This window comes from Sapajus apella, unplaced genomic scaffold (genome assembly GCF_009761245.1).
Source record: "Sapajus apella isolate SASKATOON/1434 unplaced genomic scaffold, GSC_monkey_1.0 scaffold14, whole genome shotgun sequence".
In the NCBI taxonomy this organism is placed as follows: Eukaryota; Metazoa; Chordata; class Mammalia; order Primates; family Cebidae; genus Sapajus; species Sapajus apella.
This window is the reverse complement of record NW_022436954.1, coordinates 13,270,943-13,297,777: the sequence shown is the minus strand read 5'-3', so window position 1 is coordinate 13,297,777 and position 26,835 is coordinate 13,270,943. Positions and strand designations below refer to the sequence as shown.

General features: G+C 48.5%; 2 protein-coding genes across 14 annotated transcripts in view; both read right to left on the bottom strand.

Moving 5' to 3' along the window:
• Positions 1–6,748, bottom strand: part of SLC43A1 (solute carrier family 43 member 1) — a 30,734-nt gene extending 23,986 nt beyond the window's left edge. For 3 of the 11 annotated variants that reach the window (XM_032283374.1, XM_032283380.1, XM_032283381.1), the window contains exons 1-2: positions 5,619–5,711; positions 4,145–5,380 (exon numbers count right to left, since the gene is read on the bottom strand). In XM_032283374.1, coding sequence (XP_032139265.1) covers positions 4,145–4,376 — 232 coding nt within the window. In that variant the 5' untranslated portion in view covers positions 4,377–5,380; positions 5,619–5,711. Of the gene's footprint in view, positions 1–4,144; positions 5,381–5,618; positions 5,957–5,986 lie in introns of those variants that run through there. The other 8 variants (XM_032283379.1, XM_032283383.1, XM_032283377.1 and 5 more) reach the window with 7 other exon arrangements.
• Positions 6,749–18,260: 11,512 nt separating this feature from the next.
• TIMM10 (translocase of inner mitochondrial membrane 10) lies at positions 18,261–20,924 on the bottom strand. 3 transcript variants are annotated; one of them, XM_032283371.1, is made up of 3 exons: positions 20,815–20,924; positions 20,214–20,329; positions 18,261–18,715 (listed from the first exon to the last, which is right to left on the bottom strand). In XM_032283371.1, exons 2-3 carry the CDS (start codon positions 20,282–20,284, stop codon positions 18,514–18,516), a joined length of 273 nt encoding a protein of 90 aa, XP_032139262.1. In that variant the 5' UTR covers positions 20,285–20,329; positions 20,815–20,924; the 3' UTR covers positions 18,261–18,513. The 3 variants fall into 3 exon arrangements, with proteins under 3 accessions (XP_032139262.1, XP_032139264.1, XP_032139263.1); XM_032283373.1 differs by having other exon boundaries at positions 20,819–20,906; XM_032283372.1 differs by having other exon boundaries at positions 20,750–20,858.
• Between the last annotated feature and the right edge of the window lie 5,911 nt (positions 20,925–26,835).

Genomic DNA, 26,835 nt, shown 5'->3' with positions numbered 1-26,835 from the left:
CCAGGCATGCTGGTACACGTCTGAAATACCAGATACTCAGCAGGCTGAGGCAGGAGAACTGCTTGAACCCAGGAGGCAGAGGTCGCAGTAAGCCAAGATGGAGCCATTGCACTCCAGCCTGGTGACAGAGACTGTTGAAAGAAAGACAGAGAAGGAAAGAAGGAAAGAAAAAGAGAGAGAGAGAGAGAGAGAGGGAGGGAGGGAGGGAGGAATGAAGGAAGGAAGGAAGGAAGGAAGGAAGGAAGGAAGGAAGGAAGGAAAAGAAATTCCGAGAAAAGGAAAGAAATTCACTTTGGTCACCTCCAGTAATCCCTAACCGCCAGGTTTAGAAGCACACCCACTTCTGGGCAACTTACAAAACCAGGTAAATATCTTCTACTATATACAAAATTAATTCAAAATGGATCAAGGATCTAACTACAAGAGCTAAAACTACAAAACTCTAAGAAAACAGAGGTGTAAATCTTTGTGACCTGAGATTAGGCAATAGTTCCTTAAACATGACACCAAAACACAAATGGCAAAAGAAAAAAATAGACAAATTGGATTTCAATGTTAAAAACTGTTGTGGCTGGGCATGGTGGCTCACGCCTGCAATCCCAAAATTTTGGGAGGCCGAGGCAGCCTGATCAGCTGAGGTCGGGAGTTTGAGACCAGCCTGACCTAAATGAAGAAACCCCGTCTCTACTAAAAATACCAAATTAGCTGGGTGTGGTGGTGGGCACTTGTAATCCCAGCTACTTGAGAGGCTGAAGCAGGAGAATAGCTTGAACCCAGTAGGTGGAAGTTGCAGTGAGCCAAGATCATGCCATTACACGCCAGCCTGGGCAACGAGAGCAAAACTGTTTCAAAAAAAAAAAAAAATTTAAAAGAATGTAAAATAGTGCAGCCGCTTTGGAAAACAATTTGGTAGCTCCTCAAAATGTTAAACATAGTTACCCTTATGACAGATATAGCAATACCTAAGAAAAAGGAAAACATAAATCCACATTAAAAACTTGTAAGAGGTCCAGGCACAGTGGCTCACACCTGTAATCCCAACACTTTGGGAGGCCCTGGAGGGACGATCACTTGAGCCCAGGAGTTCAAGACCAGTCTGGGCAACATAGAGAGACCCAGTGTCTACAAAAAATTTTAAAAATAAGCTGGATGTGGTGATGCAGGTCTGGAGTCCCAACTATTCTAGAGGCTGAGGTGGGAGGATCGCTGGAGCCCAGGAGGTTGAAGCGGTTGAAGCTGCAGTAAACTGTGACTGTGCCACGGCCCTCCAGCTTGGATCACAGGGACCCTGTCTCAAAACAAACAAACGAAAAACCCCAAAAGAGACCAACAGTTGGGTCTCACTCTGTGGCCCAGACCGGAGTGCAGTGGCACAATCATAGCTCACTGAAGATTCAAACTCCTGGCCTCAAGTGATCTTCCTGCCTTGGCCTTGAAATAAGCTTGGATTACAGATGAGCCATCACACCCAGCCAGACCATTATTCCTAATAGCCAAAATGTTGGAAACAATGCAAACAGCCATCAATTGACAAATGGGTAAATAGAATGGTGGTTGATCCATACAATGGAGTATTAATCAGCAATAAAAAGAAGTCCTGATACATGCTACAAGGATGAACCCGGAAAACATTATGCTAAGTGAAAGAAGCCAATCACAAAAGGCTACATATTACAAGATTCCATTTAAATGAAATATTCAGAATAGGTAAATCTAACTTTTATCACAGGCAAAGCTGCAACAGGAAATCGATGAGGTTGCCTGGTGCTTGGGGGTGGGGGGGTGAGGGTAGTGAGTACTGCTAATCGGAACAGAGTTAATTTGCGGATAAAGAAAATGTTCTAGGCCGGGCGCGGTGGCTCACGCCTGTAATCCCAGCACTTTGGGAGGCCGAGGCGGGTGGATCACGAGGTCAAGAGATCGAGACCATCCTGGTCAACACGGTGAAACCCCGTCTCTACTAAAAATACAAAAAATCAGCTGGGCATGGTGGCATGTGCCTGTAATCCCAGCTACTCCGGAGGCTGAGGCAGGAGAATTGCCTGAACCCAGGAGGCGGAGGTTGCGGTGAGCTGAGATCGCGCCATTGCACTCCAGCCTGGGTAACAAGAGCGAAACTCCGTCTCAAAAAAAAAAAAGAAAATGTTCTGAAATTGACTCTGGTGATGGTTGCACTACTCCAAATATACTAAAACCGTTAAATCATATACTTTAAATGGGTGATCTGTAAGGCATGGAAATTATATCTTAAAGCTGTTTTACATATTTTTCATATTTAAACGTGCAGGTGGAGGGATGAGCCCTCAAAAGGGAAGCAGGAGTTTTGGGAGGTGATAGAAAGGTTCTAAATACTTTCTGGTGGGTAATGTGGCATGTAATTTGTCAGACCTCATCAAAATGTGTGATGTAAACAAATCTTCAAGTTGCTTTTAAAGAAATGCCACCAGCAGCAGGTGGGGAAGGCTGGAAGAAGTTACACAAGGGGTAGGCCAGGCATGGTGGCTCATGTCTATAATCCCAGCACTGTGGAGGCCGAGGCGGGTGGGTCACTTGAGGTCAGGAGTTCGAGACCAGCCTGGCCAACACGTTGAAAGGCTGTCTCTACTGAAAATACAAAAATCAGCCACGCATGCTCACTTGAACCCAGGAGAAGGTTGCAGTGAGCCGAGATCATACCAAAGCACTCCAGCCTGGGCAACAGAGCAAGACTTTGTCTCAAAATAAAAAGAAGTTACATAGGGGCAGTGTCAGGTATCAAGGGCAGGCAGGTTCTCGCCTATCTCCAGGATAAACTCTTAGGGGACTTAGATATCATGTGGGTCCCTAATAGCCCTCCACTTGGTTCTTGCAGCCATCCTGGTATGTGTATCATTTCATCTCAGGCCTCTTATTCCCAACCCACCCAGCTATCCCAGGCTGGCTGCCAACCCCACCTCCTCCAGCCCCTATCACCCCGAAATTGGGGCCAGGAGGCATGGGCGAGTCACCATCTCTCGGTGCCACCTACTGCTTCTTTACAGATAACCCTGGCTGGATGGGGCAGATCCTGGGGCAGAGCAGCTGCCGTTTAGAGCAGTGATCAAGACCTCCCCACCTCCACCCCCAAGGAATCGGTTTCCTTCCGTAGCCCACATCAGGTACTGTGCAGCAAGGAGTTGAAATGAGAAGCCAGGAGGAACCAGAAGGACAATAACATTTATTAAGCACTGTAGATTCTCACAGCACTCCCATGGAATTGATACTATTATTATTCCCATTCTGAAGACTAGGCAACTGAAGCTCCATGTTTAAGGAATTCACTGAAGTCACCAACTGATAAAAGTGGTGGAAGCTGAGATTCAAATGCAAGCTAGCCTTCCTTCCAAGCTTACTCCACAACAGAAGTTGGGAAAAGGGGATAAAAAGAGAGGAGGAGAGCCAAATTCCACTTCCACCCAGCTCCTTAAGTGGAGCTTGTCAGCACAGCTCTCTCCTTCCCAGAATAGGAAGATACCCATCAAATACAAGTCCCAGACACCAGCTGGGCTAACTCCCTGCCCCAAGGCAGCTTCAGGCAGCTTGTGGCTGTAGTTACGGCTCCCAAAGAGTGTTAGAATTCCTACTCCCAGTTTCCAAGCCACTCACACAAGGTGATTGAAGTGGAAACCAGAGATCTTCCAAAATGCCATCCTAAAGGAAATGAGGCTATTTAACTTTGTGCAAGTGAATAATTTGAAAACCTGGGGGCTCCCAGGTCCTGAAAAGGGAAGCGTGTGGGGCCCTTTGCATTCATACTCCACTTCGTGCCACTCTCCCTTGCCTTATGGCAGCCCTATTAAGAAATTCCTCTCCCAGCTAGGTGCAGCACTTCTTCTTCCAAGAGCTCTAGGCCTGACGCTCTCAGAGGCTTAGGACTCTGCCTATTAGTCCCAGGGTCTGGATGCCCAGCAGGACACCTCGCATTCAGTGACCACTGGATTGGATAAATAAGGTAGAGTGGGCAGAGTGCCACCCATTCTCCTCCTGAAATTTGAAGAGGTCGAAAAGTGAGGCTGTCCAACTGCCAACCCTGCTTTCTGGTCCACCTGGCCACCTGATATTCTCGGGCTTTCATCTATCTTTGCCATCCCTCCCCCTGGCCCATGCCGCCCATTTTCAGGCATACCTGGGCACATGTTGGAATAGAAGCCCTCATTCTTCAGCATGATCAGCAGGGAGCCCCAGCCCAGGAGTACAGCAGAGAAGAAGAGGTTCTCCAGCACCGCCGTGCAGGCCATCCACCAGCGCCTCCGGTACGCCTGCTGCAGCGTGGGGGCCATGCTGGCCGAGAGCCTGCACAGAAACAGAGCGCTGGGCGAAGGGCCCCCCAGTGGCCCCTGGGAGGGGTCCTGCATCATGGTGGCACCAGAGACCCCTCAGGCCAACCCGCAAGAGGACTCTCATGGAGCCCCCATAGAGCTCTGGGCTTCCCCAGCCGGTGCCACAGAGCTGGCTCTGCGCGCACTAGCAGTGCCAGGGGTGCACGCGGCACAGGGTTCCCGCTGCGCCACTATCGGAAACAAGGAAGGTCCTGTACGCGCGCTGCAGCTTCCTGGCGCGCTGCCGGGTTCTCCCACCCAGGCCAGAGCGCGCAGGGCAGAGCTGCTGGGAGGCAAGTCCGCATTCGCCCAGGTCTCCAGGGGACAGCAAGGGGCAGAGCGCGCTCTGAAGCACCGCTGGCCCATTCCCGGACTCTCGCGCCAGGAAAGACCCCTAAAAGCTGGCAGGAGGAGGAAGGGCAAGCTCAAGGCTAGCCTACCGCCCCACCTTCCAGTTGCCCCTCCAAGACCTCTCCTCCCCTCTGGGGCCGGGCGGCAGCAAGCTCTCCCCGTTTCCACATCAGGCGACCTACGACCCTACAGTCTCTTGGGCCAAACCAACAGCTGCCACGTGGAGGAAGACCCAGAACAGGCTCTCACCGGTCGCCCCCGCCCCCGCGTGCCCCTCACTCACTCCGCAGGGTACGGGACACCAGGCTTTGTACCTCGGAACCCGCCTACCACCTCCGGCCCCGGGAGGGGGCTCGGACTTCAGCAGGAAGTCTGGTGGCTGCTGACTTTATAAGGGCAGTGGTGGCGGATGGGCTGGCGGGCGGGTGTGTTTACTAGAGGGAGGGAAGGAGCCCCAGCTCCCCCCGCTGCAGCCTAGGGGGGAGGAGAGGGAACGCGGGCGGCGCGGGGGCAGGGAGCGACAACCGGGGTGAGACCGAGGAAGGCGGAGAGGAGGAGGGCAGGGAAGACCCAGGGCGAGGGGAGGAAGCACGAGTCACTACTTCCAGGGGGCCTCGGTATCCTCATCTGTGAAATGGGGCTTTGGTTCAGGTGCTCGCAGAGATCGCTGGAACTCTGGCAAAAGTGCAGCTCTAACCAGAGGAAGTGCAGCGAGCCCAGCCCGGGAAGAAGAGAAGAGTCGGAGGGGACGGAGAAAAGAAGGAAGGACATGCTTGGCGAGACGGGACCCTGTGCCGAAGGACCTCGGGCGCAAGTATCGGGCTTTCCTGGGGAAGCCTGGGAGTGTTGGCGGGAGCCGGCCTCAGTGGCTTTCAGCCGATGCACTGCCGGGGACCCTCCGCGCCCCACCTCCCCGCCCACGCTGCTCACCTCCGGTCGGGGGCAAAGGAGTAGCCAGCAGCAGCGGACGCCTTGGGAAGCGCAATGCTTTTGCGGCGCGTCCGGAGTCCCGGGGGCCCTGCCCTGAGCCGCGTCCGCGCTGGGGTCTTCTCGGCGTGCGGGAGCCGGCGGCCACGGAGCTTCAGCCTGACAGCCCGGTGGCCTCGCCTCCGCTGTCCCCTCGGAAGAAGAGGGGGAACTGGGAACCCGCCGGGCGCCAGAGGTCTACGAGGCTGGGCTTGGATGAAGTGGATCTGCGAGGTTGATAGTTGTATTTATTCGCCTTCCGAGCGGCGCCCCGAGGTGGGGGCGGGGGCTCCCTCCCCTTCCCCTCCCCTTAGGTCGAGTTTCACGCGCACGTGACTCGCCGACTGGTCCCGGACACTCTCCGGCTGGCACAGCCCCAGCACCTACATTTCCACCCTAGACCCCCATCTTCTCCCCCAAGCCCCCAGACTAATGTCAGGCAGCGCCCTCTGTATTCTTGGTCAAAACAAAGTGCGACTGGGCTTCAGCCGACCGACAGTGATTCAGGGCCGGCTTGGGTGGGGTTTTGAACTGTGCAGTTGGGAGCAGTGTTTTCCGAGAGGCAGAATGACATGGGTTTCTCTGGAGTTAGTCAGATCGAGGTCTGAGTCTTGACTTTTCAACTGACTACCCTGGGTTACCTAGAACAAGTTACCTCTCCAAGTCTCATCTTCCTCCTCCCTAAATTCGGGTAAAATGGAACCTACCTAACTGCCCAAAGGAATCAGGATTGTGATGCTGAGCATAGTATTTGGCACAGTAAGCATAATGTTCATTGTTGCTGCTGTCATTATTTCAGACACCTGGCGATCGGATGCTTCCAAATCAATAATTGATTGATTCCAGGTAAATCTCTCAGCCTCCCTGAGCCTCAGTCTCCTCATTGTAAAATAGACTACTATGGTGTGGAGTAATGAGAAGTAAACTCATTACATGTGAGTTTAATCATGTGTTAAGAATGATACTGCTTATGTATGCTGGGCTTAATACCAAGGTTATGGGTAGATAGGTGCAATAAACCATCATGGTACACATTTACCTATGTAACAAACCTGCACATCCTGCACGTGTACCCCAGAACTTAAAATAAATTAAAAAAAAAAAAGAGTGATACTTGTGGTCAGGCATGGTGGCTCATGCCTGTAATCCCAGCACTTTGGGAGGCCAAGGCAGGTGGATCATTTGAGCTCAGGAGTTTGAGATCAACTTGGACAACGTGGTGAAACCCCATTTCTACAAAAATTAGCCAGGCATGATGACGTGCACCTGCAGCCTCAGCTACCGGGCAGACTGAGGTGGAAGGATCACTTGAGCTGGCGAGATGGAGGCTGCAGTGAGCCAAGATCATGCCACTGCACTCCAGCCTGGGTGACAGAGTGAGACTGTCTCCAAAACAAAACAAGGGTGACTACAGAAATCTCCAAGAAAACCTCAGATAAAAGGGAACAGATGAGCCACCGAGCCAAGAGAGGAACTAATGGCTACTATACACTGGGCACTTTCCAAAATAAAAATATTGTTATCAATTCCTCAAGACACCATGGTCTCACTTAAACCCATCACTTTCACAGAGGGAAAAAACTGTAGGCTTGCAGCTGGAGCAAGGCTAGAGGTAGGATGCAGAGTCAGGTCAGCCTGGCATTTAAGTACTGCCCTTCCCATTCCTCCTGGAGGGAGAACAGCAAGAGCAAAGGCTTAACAGGGGGAAAGGCACAAGGAGTTCTCGCTGACCAAGGTACATGTCAGGCTCTGATGGTTTAATGTTTTAAAATGCAATACTGGCTCCAAAACTTCCAGATCAAGGCCAAACTCCTCAGCTCAGCACAGGAGGCCCTAGAGTGAACTTTCTAAGCTAGGAGTGTCATGGATCCCTTTGAGAATACAAAAGACAGCGGGTTCAGTGGCTCATGCCTGTAATCCCAACACTTTGGGAGGCTGAGGCGGGAGGATCACTTAAGCACACGAGTTCGAGACCAGCCTGGTCAACATAGTGAGACCCTTATTTCTACAAAAAATTAAACTGGCATGGTGGCATGTGCCTGTAGTCCCAGCTACTGGGGAGGCTGAGGTAGGATGATCCCCTGAGCCCGGAAAGTAGAGGCTGCATGAGCCGAGATCTTGCCACTGCACTCCAGCTGGGTGACAGAGGCCCTGTCTCAAAATAAACAGAAAAAGAATAAAGAAGTTATTAATCCACTCTCTGTGAAAATGCTTGTGTGACCATGGACACACACACTCATTGACATTCACATTTTAGGGTTTTCATGGACCCTTCCAATGAGACTCTAGCGGTCCGTGGACACCCATGGCTGGAACACTCACTCTTCCTCATCCCAACCCACATTTCCATGGGGTTGGACTGTCTGCCACATGAGGACACGGGCCTCATTTGGTATGTTCATTCACTGCTGTGTATCCCAGCACCCAGAGCAGCACCCAGCACCTAAGGGGCACTCAGCACATGCACAATGAAGAGTCAGCCAGTTCTTTTCACAACTCCCAGTCTTTGCACCTGCTATTCCTTCTTGTGAAAATGACAGATTTCCTTCATTTTTTTTTTTTTTTGAGACAGATTATAGCTGTTGCCCAGGTTGAAGTGCAATGGCACAATCTCAGCTTATTGCAACCTCTGCCTCCCAGGTTCAAGCAATTCTCATGCCTCAGCCTTCCAAGTAGCTAGGATTACAGGCATGCACTACCACACCCAGCTAATTTTTGTATTATTTTTATCTTCTTTAGTAGAGATGGGGTTTCACCATGTTGGCCGGGCTGGTCTTGAACTCCTGGCCTCACGTGATCCGCCCACCTTGGAAGCTCAAAGTGTTGGGATTGTAGGTGTGAGCCACTGCGCCCAGACTCTTTCTTCATTTCTAATGTATTCATCTTTCACAACTCAGCTCAAGTTTCACTTCTCACTGGAAGCTCTACCCTAGGCTGGATTCAGGGCCTCGTCCACATACCCATCCCTAAACACTCTGCTGACCTCTATGGAGGCCCCCACAGTGATCTAAAATAATCAGCCTAGTTTTCTGCCCCCACATCTCTTGGGGACAGGAACCACCACGTGGTAGGTGATTTGTGTGCCTGCTGCCTATCACGGGGCCTGGCACCTAATAAGCTTGCAGCCAACATTTGTTGAATAAATGAAAAGACAGTAGTGGAAAATGAAGCTGAAAAGGTAGGCTAGGGTCAATTTGGAATGACCTTGGGAGGCCAAGGACTTTCAATCTTGTGAGGTAGGTAACAGGAAATGCCTGGATTTTTTTTTTTTTTTTTTTTTTTTTTGTTTGAGATGGAGTCTTGCTCTGTCCCCTGGCTGGAGTTCAGGGGCACAATCTCGGCTCACTGCAACCTCCACATCCCTGGATGTGAGAATCACATTCAAGTGATTCTCCTGCCTCAGCCTCCAGAGTAGCTGGGACTACAGGCACGCGCCACCATGCCCAGCTAACTTTTGTATTTTTAGTAGAGATGGGGTTTCACCACGTTGGCCAGGATAGTCTCGATCTCTTGATCTCATGATCCACCTGCCTTGGCCTCCCAAAGTGCTGGGATTACAGGCATGAGCCACCACGCCAGGCCGGATTTTGTTTTCTTTTGGTTTTGTTTGTTTTTAATGAAGGGGAGAGTTATTGTCAGGTTTTTGTGTTTAATGAATGGAAGATATGGAAAGGACAGAGACCTTAAAGCAGTTAGGAGGTCACTACAATAGCTCACATTTTGCAGCCATAAAAAGGAATGAGGCCAGGTGCGGTGACTCACACCTGTAATCCCACCACTTTGGGAGGCCAAGGTGGGCAGATCATCTGAGGTCGGGAGTTTGAGACCAGCCTGACCAACATGGAGAAACTCCGTCTCCACTAAAAATACAAAATTAGCTGGATGTGGTGGCACATGCCTGTAATCCCACCTACTTGGGAGGCTGAGGCAGGAAAATCACTTGAACCTGGGAGATGGAGGTTGTGGTGAGCCAAGATTACGCCATTGCACTCCAACCTGGGCAATAAGAGCAAAACTGTCTCAAAAAAAAAAAAAAAAAAAAAAAAAAAAAAAAAAAAAAAAAAAAAAACAGGAATAAGATCATGTTCTTTTCAGGGACATGGATGAAGCTGGAAGCCATCATCTTCAGCAAATCAACACAGGAACAGAAAACCAAACACCGCATGTTCTTGCTCATAAGTGGGAGTTAAACATCAAGAACACATGGTCACAGAGAGGGGAACAACACACAAACCAGGGTCTACTGGGGGTGGAGGTGAGGGGAGGGAACTTAGAGGACGGGTCAATAGGTGTAGCAAACGACCATGGCACATGTACACCTACGCGACAAACCTGCATGTTCTGCACATGTATCCTGTTTTTTTGTTTTTTTAGAAATAAAGAAAAAACGAAGAAGAAGAAGAAACAGACAAAAATAGTTCACATTTAAAATAATAAAAAATAGGCCGGGCATGGTGGCTCAGGTCTATCATCCCAGCACTTCAGGAGGCCAACTCAGGCAGATCTCTTGAGCCCAGGAATTCAAGACCAGCCTGGGCAACATGGCAAAACTCTCTCTCTACAAAAAATATAAAACAAGCAAAAAAAATTAGCCAGGAGTGGTGGCACATGCCCGTAGTCCCACCTACTCAGGAGGCTGAGGTGAGAGAATCGCTTGAGCCTGGGAGGCAGAGGTTGCAGTGAGCTGAGATCGTGCCACTGCCCTCCACCTGAGGCAACAGGGCAAGACTTTGTCTCTAAATAAATAAAATAAAATAATAAAAAACAGAGAAAAGGAAAAAAATCTAAGACATAACTTCCATATCTGAATCAATAGGATTTATCAACCTTCTCCCCTGGCCCCAAACTAATTCCTCCCTAAACGCTGTTCTCCTGACACTACTCATAGGTTGAGTATAACAGCATGATCACATTGGCTGTCATGTGGGCTCCTGGCTGGAGGCTGCTTCAGAGCTTAGTGGACAAGGACACCGAGACAGGCTGGGTCTAAATCCTGGCTCTGCAGCTACTTGTGCAATTTTATGTCTATAAAACTTTGTGAATATGCAACGTACTTAATTGTGTAATTTATTTACTTTTTTGAGACAAGGTCTCACTCTGTCACCCAGACTGGAGTGCAGCAGCACGATCTCAGCTCACTGCAACCTCTACCTCCCAGGCTCAAGCAATCCTCCTGCCTCAACCTCCCGAGTACCTGGGACTACAGGCATGTGCTACCACACCCAGCTGATTTTTGTGTTTTTGGTAGAGAGAGAGTTTCACTATGTTGCCCAGGCTAGTTTTGAACTCCTGGACTCAAGTGCTCCACCAGCCTCAGCCTCCCAAAGTGCTAAGATTACAAGTGTGAGCCACTGCTCCCAGCCTAAGTTGTATTCTTTAAAAGAGTGAATTGTATGGTGTTTGAGTTATATCTCAATTAAAAAAAAACAACAACTACCTTTGCATGTATCAGGCATTAGGGATTCAATGGTGAATAAGACATAGACCCTATCCTCAGACAACACGGAGTCCAGCGGGAGAGAGTCACAGATGAATTAAGTGTTACCTCATCTACAGAAAGCATCATGGACAAGAGACATGGTGCTATGAGAACGTATGCTTAAAGAAGCAGATTTCATCTAGACTGGAGGTCAGGGAAGAATCTTTCAGGGTGACGCTTGTGCTAAGAGTGTTCCATGTCAGAATCAGTAGAATTTATCAGCCCTCCAGAGAAGGAAACAGCAAATGAAAAATCTTACAACAGGAGTTTGTGGAGACAATCTGAGAGCTGAATGAGGGCCGGTGTGAACAAAGCATGTAGGATGAGGGGCCTGTGGTGTGAGCTTGCAGCTGAAAAGGTAACAGGCTGATTACATTGGATCTTCTGAGACAATACAGAGTATGCAATAGGCCGGGCGCAGTGGCTTACTCCTGTAATCCCAACACTTTGGGAGGCCAAGGCAGGCGGATCACCTGAGGTTGGGAGTTCGAGACCAGCCTGACCAACGTGGAGAAACCCCATCTCTCCTAAAAATGTAAATTTAGCTGGGCATGGTGGCACATGCCTGTAGTCCCAACTACCCATGAGGCTGAGGCAGGAGAATCACTTAAACCCGGGAGGTGGAGATTGTGGTGAGCCGACAGCACGCCATTGCACTCTGGCCTGGGCGACGAGAGTGAAACTCCCTCTCAAAAAAAACTCAAGTGACTGAAACTGACCTCCCCTCCCTAACTTGCCCTGCCTCCATTGTTCCCTACATCATGAAAGTACCACCCTCCTCCACCCAGTGGCCTAAGACACACAGCTCAAGACATCCAAGGCTTTCTCCCCACCTCACTCTCCATGTCCAGCCTACCAGCGAGCTTGTGGGTTCTATCATGTAAAGACTTCTCATCTCCAGCCACTTAGGCCTGGACCCCTGCAACCCTTCCACCCTGGTCTTCCCAATCCTATCCCCGTACATGACCCCACCAGCCCGTCGGAATGGACTACTCGAGATGCAGTTTTGATCAGGCCACTTCCCTTGAAAGGCTTCCCGTGATCCTCGTGATCCTCGGGGAAATGCACAAACTCCCAACGATGGCCCCTGAGTCCCTGAGTCCCGTGCCATCCAGGCCCGCCCTCTGCTGTCAGCCTTCCTTTTAGCCCCTCTGCTCTCTGTGTTGTTGCCACGGTGACCTCCTTCACACCCACTAATACTCCATGCTCTCTCCTACCTCAAGTTCTTCCTGGGTCTGGAACATTCCCTGCACTAGCGTAGCCAACTACCGCTTCAGATCTTTTCTTCTTTTTTTTTTTTTGAGACAGAGTTTCACTCTGCAGCCCAGGCTGGAGTCCAGTGGCGAATCTATCTCGGTTCACTGCAACCTCCAACCTCCATCTCCCAGGTTCAAGCAATTCTCCTGCCTCACCGTCCCGAGTAGCTGGGACCACAGGCATCATGCCCAGCTAATTCTTGTATTTTTAGTAGAGATGGGTTTTCACCATGTTGGCCAGGCTGGTCTTGAACTCCTGACCTCAAATGACCACCCTCCTTGGCCTCCCAAAGTGTTAGGATTACAAGCGTGAGCCACCTTGCTCAGGCAGCCCTTCAGATCTTAACGGTCATTTCCTATAATTGCCTGACCTCTTGCAGTCATTTGCCTGACTCCCGCAACGAATCCTTTTGCAATGTAACCTATATAACATCTGACTTTCCCTTTGAGAAAACTCATCTATTTGTTCCTCTGACAGTTCAGAGGGCAGGGGCCTGTGCCCACCTTCCTCACCACTATCCTCTCACCACTTAACACAGAACCCACCACCCACCATGCCTCCTGCCTGACAAATTCCTACCCACCCTTCAAATCTCACTCACCTATTACTTTCTGGGAGGTGCTTCCCTGAGCACCAAGACTATGGGATACATTCTTTCATGCACCCTGCTGAACGTATCTTTTTTGGGGGGTGGGTAGAGATGAGCATCTCACTATTCGGCCCAGGCTGACCTCAAACTCTTGGTCTCAATGAATCCTCCTGCCTCGCCCTCCTGAAGTGCTGGGGTTACAGGCATGAGCCACTGTGCCTGGCCACACTGGTTTAGATTTTCTGTCTTTGCCCCAGCACCTAAAACAATGCTTGTCAAAAGACTCCTCTTAGGTCAGCCCACAAGAGCGCTTCTGAAAATCTCTAAAATTGCAAGCGAAATTCTATGTGCATTCAGGAAACAGGCTGTGACTTTGGTCAGATTTTCAGAGGTCTAAGAACTGAAAGAAGAACCTTTTCCCAAGATACTGAAGGAGCTTCAAATAGCACTGCTAACACAGACTTCTGCTGTGGAAAACCATGCCCCTCTGGAATCCAAGTTCCCAGAGGGCAAGAATCAAGGACCTTTACCTATTTTTTCTTCTTTCCATTTTTTTTTTTTTTTTTTTTTTGAGACAGGGTCTTGTTCTGTTGCCCAGGCTAGAGTGCAGTTTTGTGACCATGGCTCACTGCAGCTTCAAACTCCTGGGCTCAAGCAATTTTCCCACCTCAGCCTCCTGAATAGCTGGTACCACAGGCATATGCCACTATGCCCAGCTAATTTATTTTTGGTAGAGATGGCGTCTCACTATTTTGCCCAGGCTGGTCTCAAACTCCTGGGCTCAAGCAGTCCTCCCACCTCGGACTCCCAAAGTGCTGGGATTACAGATGTGAGCATTGTGCCTGGCCTCTTTACCTGTGCTGTTAATTGATGTATTCCAGGGGTCTAAAATGGTGTCTGGCACATTCTTGGTGTAGGTGTAAAATGACTAAGTATAGTTTTAGACAACTGTAAGAGTTGGTTATCTGTTACTGAGTAACAAATTATCCCAAAATATAGTGGCTTAAAACTACATGTATTATCTCAGTTTGTCTAGGTCAGGAGACAGGGTGCAGCCTAACAGTGTGTTCTGTCTCAGAGTCTCTTACAAGCCTGCAAAGCATCGGCCAGGCTTGCAGTCATCTGAAAGCTCAAGTGGGGAAGGATCTGCCTCCAAGCTCACTCATGTGGTGAGTGCTTCAGTTCCTCGCTGGCTGGAGGCTCCCCTCAGTTCCTTACCAAGTTCCTTACCACCACGTGGGCCTCTTGAGAGGTCAGCTCACAACATGGATGCTTGCTAGCTTGCTTCATCAGGGTAAACAGGAGGGAAGAACAAGACAGTGAGAGAGGGAGAGAGAGAGAGAATCAGAGGAAGATCAAGAGAGGGAAACCACCAAGACAGACATTACACTCTTTTGTAATTTAACCTTAGAAGTAGCATCCCATTACCCTTGCTGTGTTCTGTTTATGAGAAACAAGTTTCTTGGTCTCGTACACACTCAAGGGAGAGGATTATACACAGGCATGAATACCAGGAAGAAGGGATCACTGGAGGCCCCAGTGATCTTCCAGGCTGCCTACCACAAAACATTTACGGCATGTTTTCTCATAGAGCATCCAGTTCATCTGGGCACCCAGAACAGAAGGTACACACCAAATGCCTACAGGTCAAGCAGATGATGACAGGGAGGGAAGACACCAGTGGTGGGAGGTTTGGCAGACAATTGAGCCTCTGCCCATCTTCCATCAGGCTGACGCCAAGCAGGAATGCAGGTCAGCTGTTGTCAGATCTTCCAAATTTTCTTTTTTTGGTTTCTGAGACAGAATTTCACTCTTGTCACCCAGGCTGGAGTGCAGTGGTGCGATCTCTGCTCATTGCAACCTCCGCCTCCAGGGTTCAAGCCATTCTCCTGCCTCAACCTCCCAAGTAGCTGGGATTAAGGTACACGCCACCATGCCTGGCTAATTTTTGTATTTTTAGTAGAGATGGGGTTTCACCATGTTGGTCAGGCTGGTCTCAAACTCCTGACCTCAGGTAATCCACCTGCCTCTGCCTCCCAAAGTGCTGGGATTAAAGGTATGAGCCACGGCTCCCAGCCCAAAATTTCAAAAGAAGCCAACGTCCTAATTTTTTGAGACATTTTCTGATTTTTAAAACTGATAAGCAAAAATACACCTGAGGGCTAGCAGTTTATGACTCCTCCCTATGGCAGAAAGTACCTACTTCATTGTTTTGTTTTGTTTTGTTTTGTTTGACAGGGTCTCTCTGTCTCCCAAGCTGGAGTACAGTGGCACAATCTCAGTTTACTATAACCTCTGCCTCCCAGATTCAAGTGATTCTTATGCCTCAGCCTCCCGAGTAGCTGGGATTACAGGTGTGCACCACCAGCCCAGCTAATTTTTTTTTTTTTTTAGACGGAGTTTCACTCTTGTTCCCCTGGCTAGAGTGCAATGACAAGATCTCGGCTCACTGCAACCTCTGCCTCCCAGGTTCAAGTGATTCTCCTGTCTCAACCTCCTGAGTAGCTGGGATTACAGGTGGCCACCACCACGCCCAGCTAATTTTTGGATTTTTAATAGAGATGGAGTTTTACCATGTTGGCCAAGCTGGTCTCAAACTCCTGACCTCAAGCGACCCACCCACCTCAGTCTCCCAAAGTGCTGGGATTACAGGCATGAGCCACCACACTCAGCCCAATTTTTGTATTTTTAGTAGAGATGGGGTTTTACCATGTTGGCCAAGCTGGTCTCAAAGTCCTGGCCTCAAGTGATCCACCCACCTTGACCTCCCAAAGTGCTGGGATAGGTGTAACCACCATGCCCGGTCAGCCTAATTGTCTGGGTTTTTTTTGTTTTTGAGACAGAGTTTCACTCATGTTACCCAGGCTGGAGTGCAATGGCGCGATCTCGGCGCACCGCAACATCCGCCTCCTGGGTTCAGGCAATTCTCCTGCCTCAGCCTCCTGAGTAGCTGGGATTACAGGCATGCACCACCATGCCCAGCTAATTTTTTGTAGTTTTAGTAGAGACGGGGTTTCACCATGTTGACCAGGATGGTCTCGATCTCTTGACCTCGTGATCCGCCCGCCTCGGCCTCCCAAAGTGCTGGGCCTAATTGTTATTTCTTATACCCTTTTATGTGTGTTCCAGCCCTTTTGCTGTCCACTCCACCCCCACCCTGCTTGCTCATGGAGGGTAGGGATCTAACTAATTCACTTTGAGCACTTTCCAGAGCTCTTTGCACGTAGCAGGCCAATAATAAATACTGTTGAGTGAAATATGAAACTCGACACATCTCTCACTAGGGACCATTCCTCCCAGTCCTAGAGCAGTGGTTAAAAGTGGCCTCTGGTGTCTAAGTTAGAATTCTGGCTCCACCACTTGCAGGCTACACAACTTCAGGCAAGTTACTAGCTTTTGAGAGCCTCAGCCTCTTCACCTGGGAACAATCGTAGCTGCCTCAAAGTTGTTAGAAGAATTAGCTGAAATAATACATGTGAAGAATTTAGTACAGAGCTGAGCACACAATAGCAACTCAATAAATTATTCACTTTCTCTCACATTATCCCCCTTCTCTGCCCTCCGGCTTCCTGCCTCATCACCCTTTAGTCCCTTATCTACCTTCTTCTACCCCCGTCTACCTGGCTGGCAGCTCGACTGAGCCACCAAAATGCAAGCTTGTCATTGTCACTGAACGATTAAAACCCTTCAATAGTTTGCTGTTGCCCTCAGTAGGAGAAAATCCAAACTCCTTAACACAGCTCACCAAGCTCTTTTGGAGCTAAGTCTGCCCAGCCTCCAAGCCTCTTCACTTCTCTTCACACTCAGCACTCCAGCCACACTGAAGCTGAAGCTCTCCTTTCTGGAAGGCTCCACCTCCACACTTAAAGCCACTTCAACAAAGCCTTTGCAAGTGCCATTGCCTCCAGCTGGAACCTCTCATCCCCACTTCTACCACCCCTGCTAGATGTTCCAACTCTGTGCTAACAGAGAATTCTTGATGTTTCTTGCTAAGCCTGAGGGCATGCACAATACCGATTTTCCTCACCTGTCCTCTCTTCCAATAGGCAAAGGATAAAATGTGTGAAATTGTCCGCAGCAGCGCTGACCATGAGCAGACAGCGCCACCTGTTGACCAAAATCTGCACTTCAGTACCTGGAAAGAGCTTTATTGCTGTCTACCCCTAAGAGGAGCAACGTTTTCCACTACATCTGTCATCTTCACCTCCCACCAAACTTAGCAATGAAAAAAAAGCTAATGTTACTGCATACTGAATGTGTGCTAGGCACTCTCCTAAGTGCTCTGGTTATTAACACGTTTAATTTTTGCAACTGCCTAAGAGGTAGGTAACCTTACTGCCATTTTACGATGGGGTAATTGAGGCACAGGGCAGTTAAAATGCCTCACCCAAGATCACACTACTAGAAAATTTCAGTAGAAACTCAGTTACGTAGTCTGGCTTGAACCTGCACTCACAGGCCCCAAACTCACCGCCTCTATTCTATCTCCTTTATGCCAATGACCTAGTTACATCCCAGACACTTTCACCAGGAAGGCCAACTTTGAAGGTACTACTGTCACAGTGGCACTGGTGTCAACCACAGTCCCATCTGGAGACCTACACATTCTGAAAACCGCTCGGTCCTCTGAAGATGCTCCTCGGTGAGACAGCAAACACAGTCGCAGTCGGGTCTGGCCACCATATTATTGCTGTACTTGCGTGACCTCAAGCAAGCAGCATGCTTCTTAAATCCTCAGCTTCGTCATCTGTAAAACAGGGAGAGTCAAAGGGCTAACCGTGTTTGACTAACCCTGTTTTACAGATGAAGAAGCGAAAGCACGCAAAAAGGACAGGTTCAGGGCCACAAAAAACAGCAGAAAGCAGGCAAACCGAAGCTGTCTTCCTTTTTTTTTTTTTTTTTTTTGGAAATAGTCTTGCTCTGTCACCCAGGTTGGAGTACAGTGGGACAATCTCGACTCAGGCAACCTCTGCCTCTGGGGTTCAGGCAGTTTTCCTGCCTCAGCCTCCTAAGTAGCTGGGATTACAGGCACATGCCACTACGCCCAGCTAATTTTTGTATTTCTAGCAAAGATGGGGTTTTGCCATGTTGGCCAGGTTGGTCTTGAACTCCTGACCTCAAGTGATCATCCCCGCCTCAAGTCTCCCAAAGTGCTGATTACAGGGCGAGCAACCACGCCCAGCCTGTCTTACTCTTAAAATACTACATGAGTCTCCCCTCTGCTTGTAGAGGTTTTCTGTTTTCTTTACTCTCAAATGCCAAGCACACGGCTTTGCACATAGTAGGTGTCAACAAAGTTGTTTTAATATATATATATATATATATACACACACACACGCATACATACACATACAGTCACATTCCAGTGTGACAAATACTCCTTCACCAGGAGAAAGCACTACCACTCTGGGATCTTGAAGACTCTCTACCGAGAGCTTAGGCCTGGCAGTCTTCACAGATCACACCCAACAGGGAGCACTTTTATTCAAGTGGGAGGGGTGGGATGTAGCCCAGGGTGTATACTGACTGAGACCTCACGCAGGCCCAGAGCTCTGCTGCACCCTCTTCATCAGCTCTTCATCCTGCATAGACAACTCTGTCAACTTTTTGCCCATCCGCTCATGGATGTCCAGGTACTTAGACACACATCGGTCCAGGCACACAGATTCGCCCTTGGACAGCTCTGCTTCCTTGTAGTGAGGAGGCACACACTTCCGGTGGCAGGCACTGGTCATTCTGGAGGGAGGGAGGGGCAAGGTCATGTCAGCAGCATCCTGTGACATCCCAGGAACCCTCGACCATCCCAGCCCTGCCATATTGATTTCACCTTCCCCAAGAAAGCACTATAAATCCTGAGTTTCCACCTCAACCACTGGAAGCTCCCTGCAAGTAGGAAACTTGTCTGAACCCCTGTATATGACTAATGAAGCAGAAGCCATTTGTTGAGGACTGGCTATATGCCAGGCATCATGCTAAGTGCTTTACATGCATTCTGTTATGCAATCCTTACAATAACCCTAAGAGATACTTATCCCTATTTTACAGATGAGGAAATTAAAGCAAAGAGAGGCTCGGTAATTTTCTAAGAATCACATAGAGCTGGAATATGAACACAGATCATCTGGCCTCACAGCCTACACTTAAAAATCCTTCCTAATTTATAGCCTTCAGGGTAAACCAACCAATCCAGAGAGGTTAAGTCAATAAAAATAGCAGACACTTCGCTGTTGCTAAGTGTTGGGTTTGAGGCTAAGAGCTTTCATATATTTTTAGATGTAATATATATGATACCCTATGAGGTAGGTATCATTATGTCTTTTTCATAATGAGGAAACCAATTGTCAAACAGTGCAAGTAACACGTCCAAGAACACTGCTGGTGATTGGTGGAGCCGGGATTTGTTCCCAAATTTGCCAAATGATTATGAGCACTAGTTGCAGAATCAGACTGAGGTACTAGTTCTGGTGTTGTTACTGACCAGCTGCGGACCCTGAGGAAGTTACTTAACTTCTAGAAGCATCAATTTCCTCATTTTAAGATGGGACTAATAAAATTAACCCACTGGATTATTTTGAAGATTAACAAGTGACTGACACAGAATAAAGGGTTTTTTGGTTTTTTTTTGAGACGGAGTTTTGCTCTTGTCGTCCAGGCTGGAGTGCAGTGGCACGATCTCAGCTCACTACAACCTCCGTCTTCTGGGTGCAAGTGATTCTCCTGCCTTAGTCTCCCTAGTAGCTGGGATTACAGGCGCCCGCCACCATGCCCGGATAATTTTTGTATTTTTAGTAGAGACCGGATTGCGCCATGTTGGCGAGACGTCTGAACTCCTGACCTCGTGATCCGCCCACCTCAGCCTCCCAAAGTGCTGGGATTACAGGCATGAGCCACTGCCTCGGCCAAGGGTTTTAAAATGCTAACTACTAAATGGGCTGGCTATGTGCTATCTGCCAAAAAGCAAATACTCAGCTTTTCTTGGAGCCTAACCAGAGCCTGGATTGGAGTTTCTCTTCCTGCTCGGCTCCCGCATCTCCAGTTCTATCCCCATCTAAATATTCTAGTGACCCTTTACTGCATCTGCATTAGAATCAACCTTGAAGGTGGGTATGGAGAGGGTAAGCATGGGCCTCCCGCTCCCCTACATTCAGGAAGGAATTTGTTATAAGTCATTCACCTTCGATAAGGGTGACCAAGGCTTATTTTCCAAGACAGCGTAGCACATGGTTCTCTTTACCTGTTGTACATATCGGCCATCATCTCCACCTCCAGCTCTGCAGCCAGCTGTTGGGCCCTGAGCGGATCCATCTCGGCCTAGCACCCTGGAAGGGATCTCCTTCTGGCCTCCTAATCCTGGGAGGAGACATCACCATCATTACCCACTGCCGCCGTTCACTCTCCTACCCCGGGGCTAGAGGATCCAAAAGACTCACAGGGCGCCAGACCACCAGGGGCCACTGACCTCAGTGAGCTTAACCACCCCATTTCACGGATGTGGAAACTGAGGCCTAGCCCAAGGTCGCACGGGACATCCATGGCGAGCCTGGAAATCGAGCCCCGGATCTCTGATACCCAAGTCCCTAGAGGTCATCTCTATTCAGAAGATCGAGGACCTGGTCAGAACGCTCTAACCCAGGCCTGAACCTCCAGGGCCCTGGGAATGAGATCATATGCTCAACAGAGGAGACCGGGACCCGGCCCAAAGGCTGCAGTTCTGAAATGGCGACGCCATCATCAGGGACACATTGAATTCTGAGGTCACGGATCACTCACCACTACCTGGGACGGATCACAATGCCCACGGAGACCCCAACTTCTCACAAACACTATAACGTTACCCGCCTCCCAAGAAGGCTCCAGCGGAAGCACGTGGGTTACTTCCGGGAGAGAAGTCCCGCCTCTTCTTTGCTCCAAAATCGCTTCCGGAATGAAATACCAACGAGGCGGCTCCGGGAACTCGGCGATCTTAGAAAGGGAGCGAGCGGCGCTGCGCGAAGAGGAAGGCGATTTGCCAGTGCTAGAGGGGACGCCAAAGTACCATAGAGGCTTGGGCGGGGTGCAGAGCGCCTGCGGCCCGATCGGAATTCTAGTCTCTTAGGTTGTCACCGAGAGTTTTCAGTTTATTGGTTCTGTAGGAAGAGGCGTGGCGACAGATATCAGTGAACCTCACCCCCGTCCGGGACAGCCGCAAATCAGGCATGGAAACGGAAGATCACCCCCAACAGCCGTTCTCAGTTTTTGTTAAAATCACCTGGAACGCTTTTAAAAATCCCCGTGCCCACGACTCACCTCATTTCAATTAAATCAGAATCTCTGGGAGTAGGACCCAGGTATCAGTACAATTTGAAATTCCCCAGGTGATTAGCTTGTACAGCCAAATTTGAGAAGCTGTGCTCCATAGGACGTTGTGCGATTACTGCTGTGTGTAGATCACGCTAACCCCGTCTGGGGTTGCAAAGATAAGCGAGATACGGTTCCTGCTTGCAGAAAGAGGAGACGTGTGAAATATGTTTTCTTCAACAGTTAGAGGCCCTGAGCCATAAAGAGATTAATAAACGCAATTTAGGCTGCCACCAGGACTAATCTTGGGTGAGGGAGAAGGAGGGTACTGGTGAACTTCTCATCTTTCAAGACAATGTGTTCTTCAAACTGCACCATTCGCTCATTACCCACTAAAAAGAAGGAAACAACACTCAGTCCCTTGATTTGTCACACAATTTCCTAGTAAAATAAATTTACAAGCTGTAAATTAATGACTCAAGGGTACACTGCCCATTGGAAAAGGTGGGCTAGACATTTGATATGTGTGGTTGTCACATGCTTCTCTAATTGTCCAGGACCATCCTGATTTTAAACAATTGACCTTCCTACTGCTCTGAAGTCTCATCTTTGTCAAACCTTGTGTCCCGATTTTTTAAGATTGAGGTATAACATTCATAAAGTGCATAAAATACACAACTCTTAAGTTTAATTCTATATATATACACATTCATATAACCACCGCACAGATCAGGATATACTTCCTGTACCCCAAAAAGTTATCTTGTGTTCCTTCCCCATCAATACTTCCTCTCAAAGTTAACCACTATTCTGACCTGTATCATCATCAATTAGTTTTCCCTGTTCTTGAACTTCAGGTAAATGGAATTTTTTTTTTTTTTAAAGACGGTGTTTCACCATATTGGTCAGGCTGGTCTTGAACTCCCGACCTCAGGTGATCTGCCCACCTTGGCCTCCAAAGTGCTTGGATTACAGGCGTGAGCCACCGTGCCCAGCCAGGTAAATGGAATTATACATTATTTTCTATTTTGTGCCTGACTTCTTTTATTTATTTATTTATTTTGAGATGCAGTCTCACTCTCCTTGCCAGGCTGGAGTGCAATGGCACGATCTTGGCTCACTGCAACCCCCACCTCCCCGGTTCAAGCGATTCTCCTGCCTCAGCCTCCTGAGTAGCTGGGACTACAGGCGCGTGCCACCACGCCCAGCTAATTTTTGTATTTTTAGTAAAGACGGGGTTTCACCATGTTGGCCAGGATAGTCTCGATCTCTTGACCTCCTCATGATCCACCTGCCTCGGCCTCCCAAAGTGCTGGGATTACAGGCATGAGCCACCCCACCCGGCCTGTGCCTGACTTCTTTAGCTCAATTTACCTGTAAGATTTCTTCCATTTTGTTGTGTGTATCTGTTATTCCTTCCGTTTTATTGCTGTCTAGTGTTTGATTGTATGAATATGCCACAATTCATTTATCCATTCTCCTGTTGATGGATGTTTGGATTGTTTCCAGTTTTTGCCTATTATGCAATAATGCTGCTGTCATACTCTTGTACAGATGGACATATCTTGCATTAATTTTTGCTTTTGAAAATATAGTAAACACTGGCCAGGTGCGGTGGCTCACAACTGTAATACCAGCACTTTGGGAGGCTGAGGCGGGTGGATCATCTGAGGTCAGGAGTTCAAGACCAGCCTGGCCAACATGGTGAAACCCCATCTCTACTAAAAATAAGAAAAATTAGCCAGGTGTGATGGCGGGCACCTTTAATCTCAGCTACTCAGGAGGCTAAGGCAGTAGAATCGCTTGAACCGGGGAGGCAGAGGTTGCAGTGAGCCAAGATCGTGCCATTGCACTCCAGCCTGGGCAACAAGAGTAAAATTCCAACTAAAAAAAAAAAAGAAAAAGAAAATATAGTCAACATTATGTTTCCCAGGCTGGTCTCAAACTCCTGGGCTCAAACAATACTCCTGTCTTGGCTTCCCAAAGTGATTATAGGCATGAGTCATTCCATGCCCAGCTGGAAATATTTAAAATATATGGAAAAGCAGAGAGAACAGGACATTGAACTTTCATATATTCATCCCCAGAACTTAGCAGTTGTTAACATTTGTCCATATTTTCTTCGTCCATTTTTATTTCTAACAGATAAATCCTTTTTATTTATTTATTTATTTATTTATTTATTTATTTATTTATTTATTGAGACAGGGTCTCACTCTGTCGCTCAGGCTGGAGTGCAGAGGCTTAGTCATAGCTCACCGTTACCTTACACTCCTGGGCTCAAGCAATCCTCCCATCTCAGCCTCCTGAATAGCTAGGGCTATAGGCATAAGCCACCATGCCTGTCTGGTTTTTAAATTTTTTTGTAGAAATAAGGTCTTGCTATGTTGTCCAGGCTCGTTTCAAGCTCCTGGCCTCAAGCAGTCCTCCTGCCTTGGTCTCCGAAAGCACTGGCATTACAGGCATCACCACACTGGGCCCTGCTTAACACTTTTATTTTGAGATGGAGTCTTACTCTTTCTCCAGGCTGGAGTGCAGTGGCACAATCTCGGCTCACTGCAACCTCTGCCTCCTGGATTCAAGAGATTCTCTTGCCTCAGCCTCCTGAGTAGCTGGGACTGCAGGCGCATGCCATCATGCCCAGCTAATTTCTGTATTTTTAGTAGAGACAGGGTTTCACCATGTTAGCCAGGATGGTATCAATCTCCTGACCTCATGATCTACCTGCCTCAGCCTCCTCCCAAAGTGCTAGGGTTACAGGCATGAGCCACAATGCACGGCAACAAATGTTTAAGTGCATAATACAGTATTTTTAACTACATGTACTGTATTGTACACAGATCTCTAGAACTCATTCATTTTGTGTAAGTGAAATTTTATTTATTTATTTAAAAAAAAAATTTTTTTTTTGAGACAGAGTTTCACTCTTGTTACCCAGGCTGGAGTGCAATGGCGTGATCTCGGCTCACCGCAACCTCCGCCTCCTGGGTTCAGGCAATTCTCCTGCCTCAGCCTCCTGAGTAGCTGGGATTACAGGCACGTGCCACCATGCCCAGCTAATGTTTTGTATTTTTAGTAGAGACAGGGTTTCACCATGTTGACCAGGATGGCCTCGATCTCTTGACCTCGTGATCCACCCGCCTCGGCCTCCCAAAGTGCTGGGATTACAGTCTTGAGCCACCACGCCCGGCCAGTAAGTGAAATTTTATACCCATCGAATAGCAGCTCCCCATTTCCCCAACCGTTCAGCCTCTGGACAACCATTGTCGTACTGATGATAATGCTATTGTTATTTTTATAGTTATTTACTATGCGACTGTGTCTTTCCTCTATGTGGAGACCTACAGATAGGAATCTCTCATGGTCCCAGTTGAGTTGTTGCTTTTTATTTTATTTTTTCTTGAGATGGAGTTTTGCTCTTATTGCCCAGGTTGGAGAGCAGTGGTGCGATCTCAGCTCACCGCAACCTCTGCCTCCCAGGTTCAAGAGACCTTCTGCCTCAGCCTCCCAAGTAGCTGGGATTACAGGCATGCGCCACCACGCCCGGCTAATTTTGTATTTTTAGTAGAGACAGGGTTTCTCCATGTTGGTCAGGCTGGTCTCAAACTCCCGACCTCAGGTGATCTGTCCGCCTCGGCCTCCCAAAGTGCTGGGATCACAGCGTGAGCCAGTGCGCCTGGCCTGACTTGCTTCTTGTAGAAGACAGCTTAGTCTTAGACTGTGAAGATATCCTTAGACCTCCAGATATGTCATCCAAAACTGCTGATCTCTCAACACCATGCTGCAATTCTGGCTCCTCTTTCTACCTTGCATTCTACCGCTTCCCAGCTTCACAAAGGTGAGTTGTATATTTGTCATTCATCTTGGGTCAGTATTGTTTTCTCAGATGGGACCCAGCCCCAGAGGAGATGCAGAGTTTTCACCTAGAATCACTTCCAGTTGGCTCTGACCACTCATGAGAGGTGCAGAGAATACAAAAACGGAGGCTTCCTGTGACCTCCCTTGTGATGGAATGGCTTACGTCATTCTATTCACTTGAAGAAAAAGCTGGCCCTGGCTTTATCACTGCCTGCAGTTTCCCTGTTTCACTGTCTGCACTCTCACTGTTTCCCACCACTTCTTCTCACTTCCACGGCTGACACTGGTCCAAGCCACCACCATCGTGCACCTGGGTCACTGAGTTTGTCTCCTGACTGCTCTCCCCCGTTATCTCCATGCTTCCCCTTCGCTCTATTCTCAAAACAGCACCCACCCAGAGTGTACCTGCCCAAGACTGGCGAGTTCTTCCACATCTCCCTCTGGCTCGCTGGGCTTTTTTTGGTTTAAATTCATTTCTCTTGCCCTGCTGTCATTAGATATTGAAAAAAGCAAAATAGGCCAGGCGTGGTGGCTCACGCCTATAATCCCAGCCGGGTTTTGGGTATTACTAGAGGCAGCCGGCAACCATTAATATTGGACTGTTCTGTAATCCCAGCACTTTGGGAGGCCGAGGCGGGTGGATCACGAGGTCAAGAGATCGAGACCATCCTGGTCAACATGGTGAAACCCCGTCTCTACTAAAAATACAAAAAGTTAGCTGGGCATGGTGGCGCGTGCCTGTAATCCCAGCTACTCAGGAGGCTGAGGCAGGAGAATTGCCTGAACCCAGGAGGCGGAGGTTGCGGTGAGCCGAGATCGCGCCATTGCACTCCAGCCTGGGTAACATGAGTGAAACTCCGTCTCAAAAAAAAAAAAAAAAATATTGGACTGTTCGATCACAAGTACCCAAACCTGGATGCACAAAATGATCTCTCTTTCAGATCATCCCACGCAAGGCCTCCAAGTTCCTATCACATACTTCTTGTCTTTTCTTTTTTTCTTTTTGAGACGAAGTCTTGCTCTGCTGCCCAGGCTGGAGTGCAGTGTCTTAATCTTGGCTCACTGCAACCTCCACCTCCTGAATTCAAGAGATTCTCTGCCTCAGCCTCCTGAGTAGCTGGGATTACAGGCACCCGCCACCATGCCTGGCTAATTTTTGTATTTTTAGTAGAGATGGGGTTTCACTATCTTGACCAGGCTGGTCTTGAAATCCTGACCTTGTGATCCACCCTCCTCGGCCTCCCAAAGTGCTGGGATTACAGGCGTGAGCCACCGCGCCCAGCCATCCTGTCACATATATCTGTTAATTAATTAGTTCATTCAATATGTATTGATCAAGCACCTAATATGAGCCAGACAGATTATAAGGAAAAGAATAAAATAATTTTAGATTTAGTATGATAAGAACAATAAAAACAGCTGAAATGATGGAGAGGAATTGAAGGTCATGGAGACCTCTCGAGGGAATGAAATTTGAGCTGAGTCCAGAAGAGTGAGAGGGAGCCAGTCTTGCAAAGAGCAGAAGGAAAAACTCGTCCTGAGTCTGAAAAGGGATAGATTTATTTAAGGAATAGAAAAGAGGCCAGCGTGGCCTAGTGGCGGGGAGTCGGGGAGGAGGACTGGGGGGTCCCAAGCTTCACGGTAGTAAGAGTATCCACTGTACCCAATATCCAAAAGCAGTGGCTTTCTTTTTTTTTTTTTTTTTTTTTTTTTTTTTTTGT

Bases quoted from the DNA above. Each gene is read 5' to 3' on its own strand.
- TIMM10 (XM_032283371.1), bottom strand. From the start codon at position 20,284: ATGGATCCGCTCAGGGCCCAACAGCTGGCTGCAGAGCTGGAGGTGGAG. The intron at 18,716-20,213 runs GTAAAGAGAACC...CCCTCCCTCCAG, and splicing joins ATGGCCGATATGTACAACAG to AATGACCAGTGCCTGCCACC.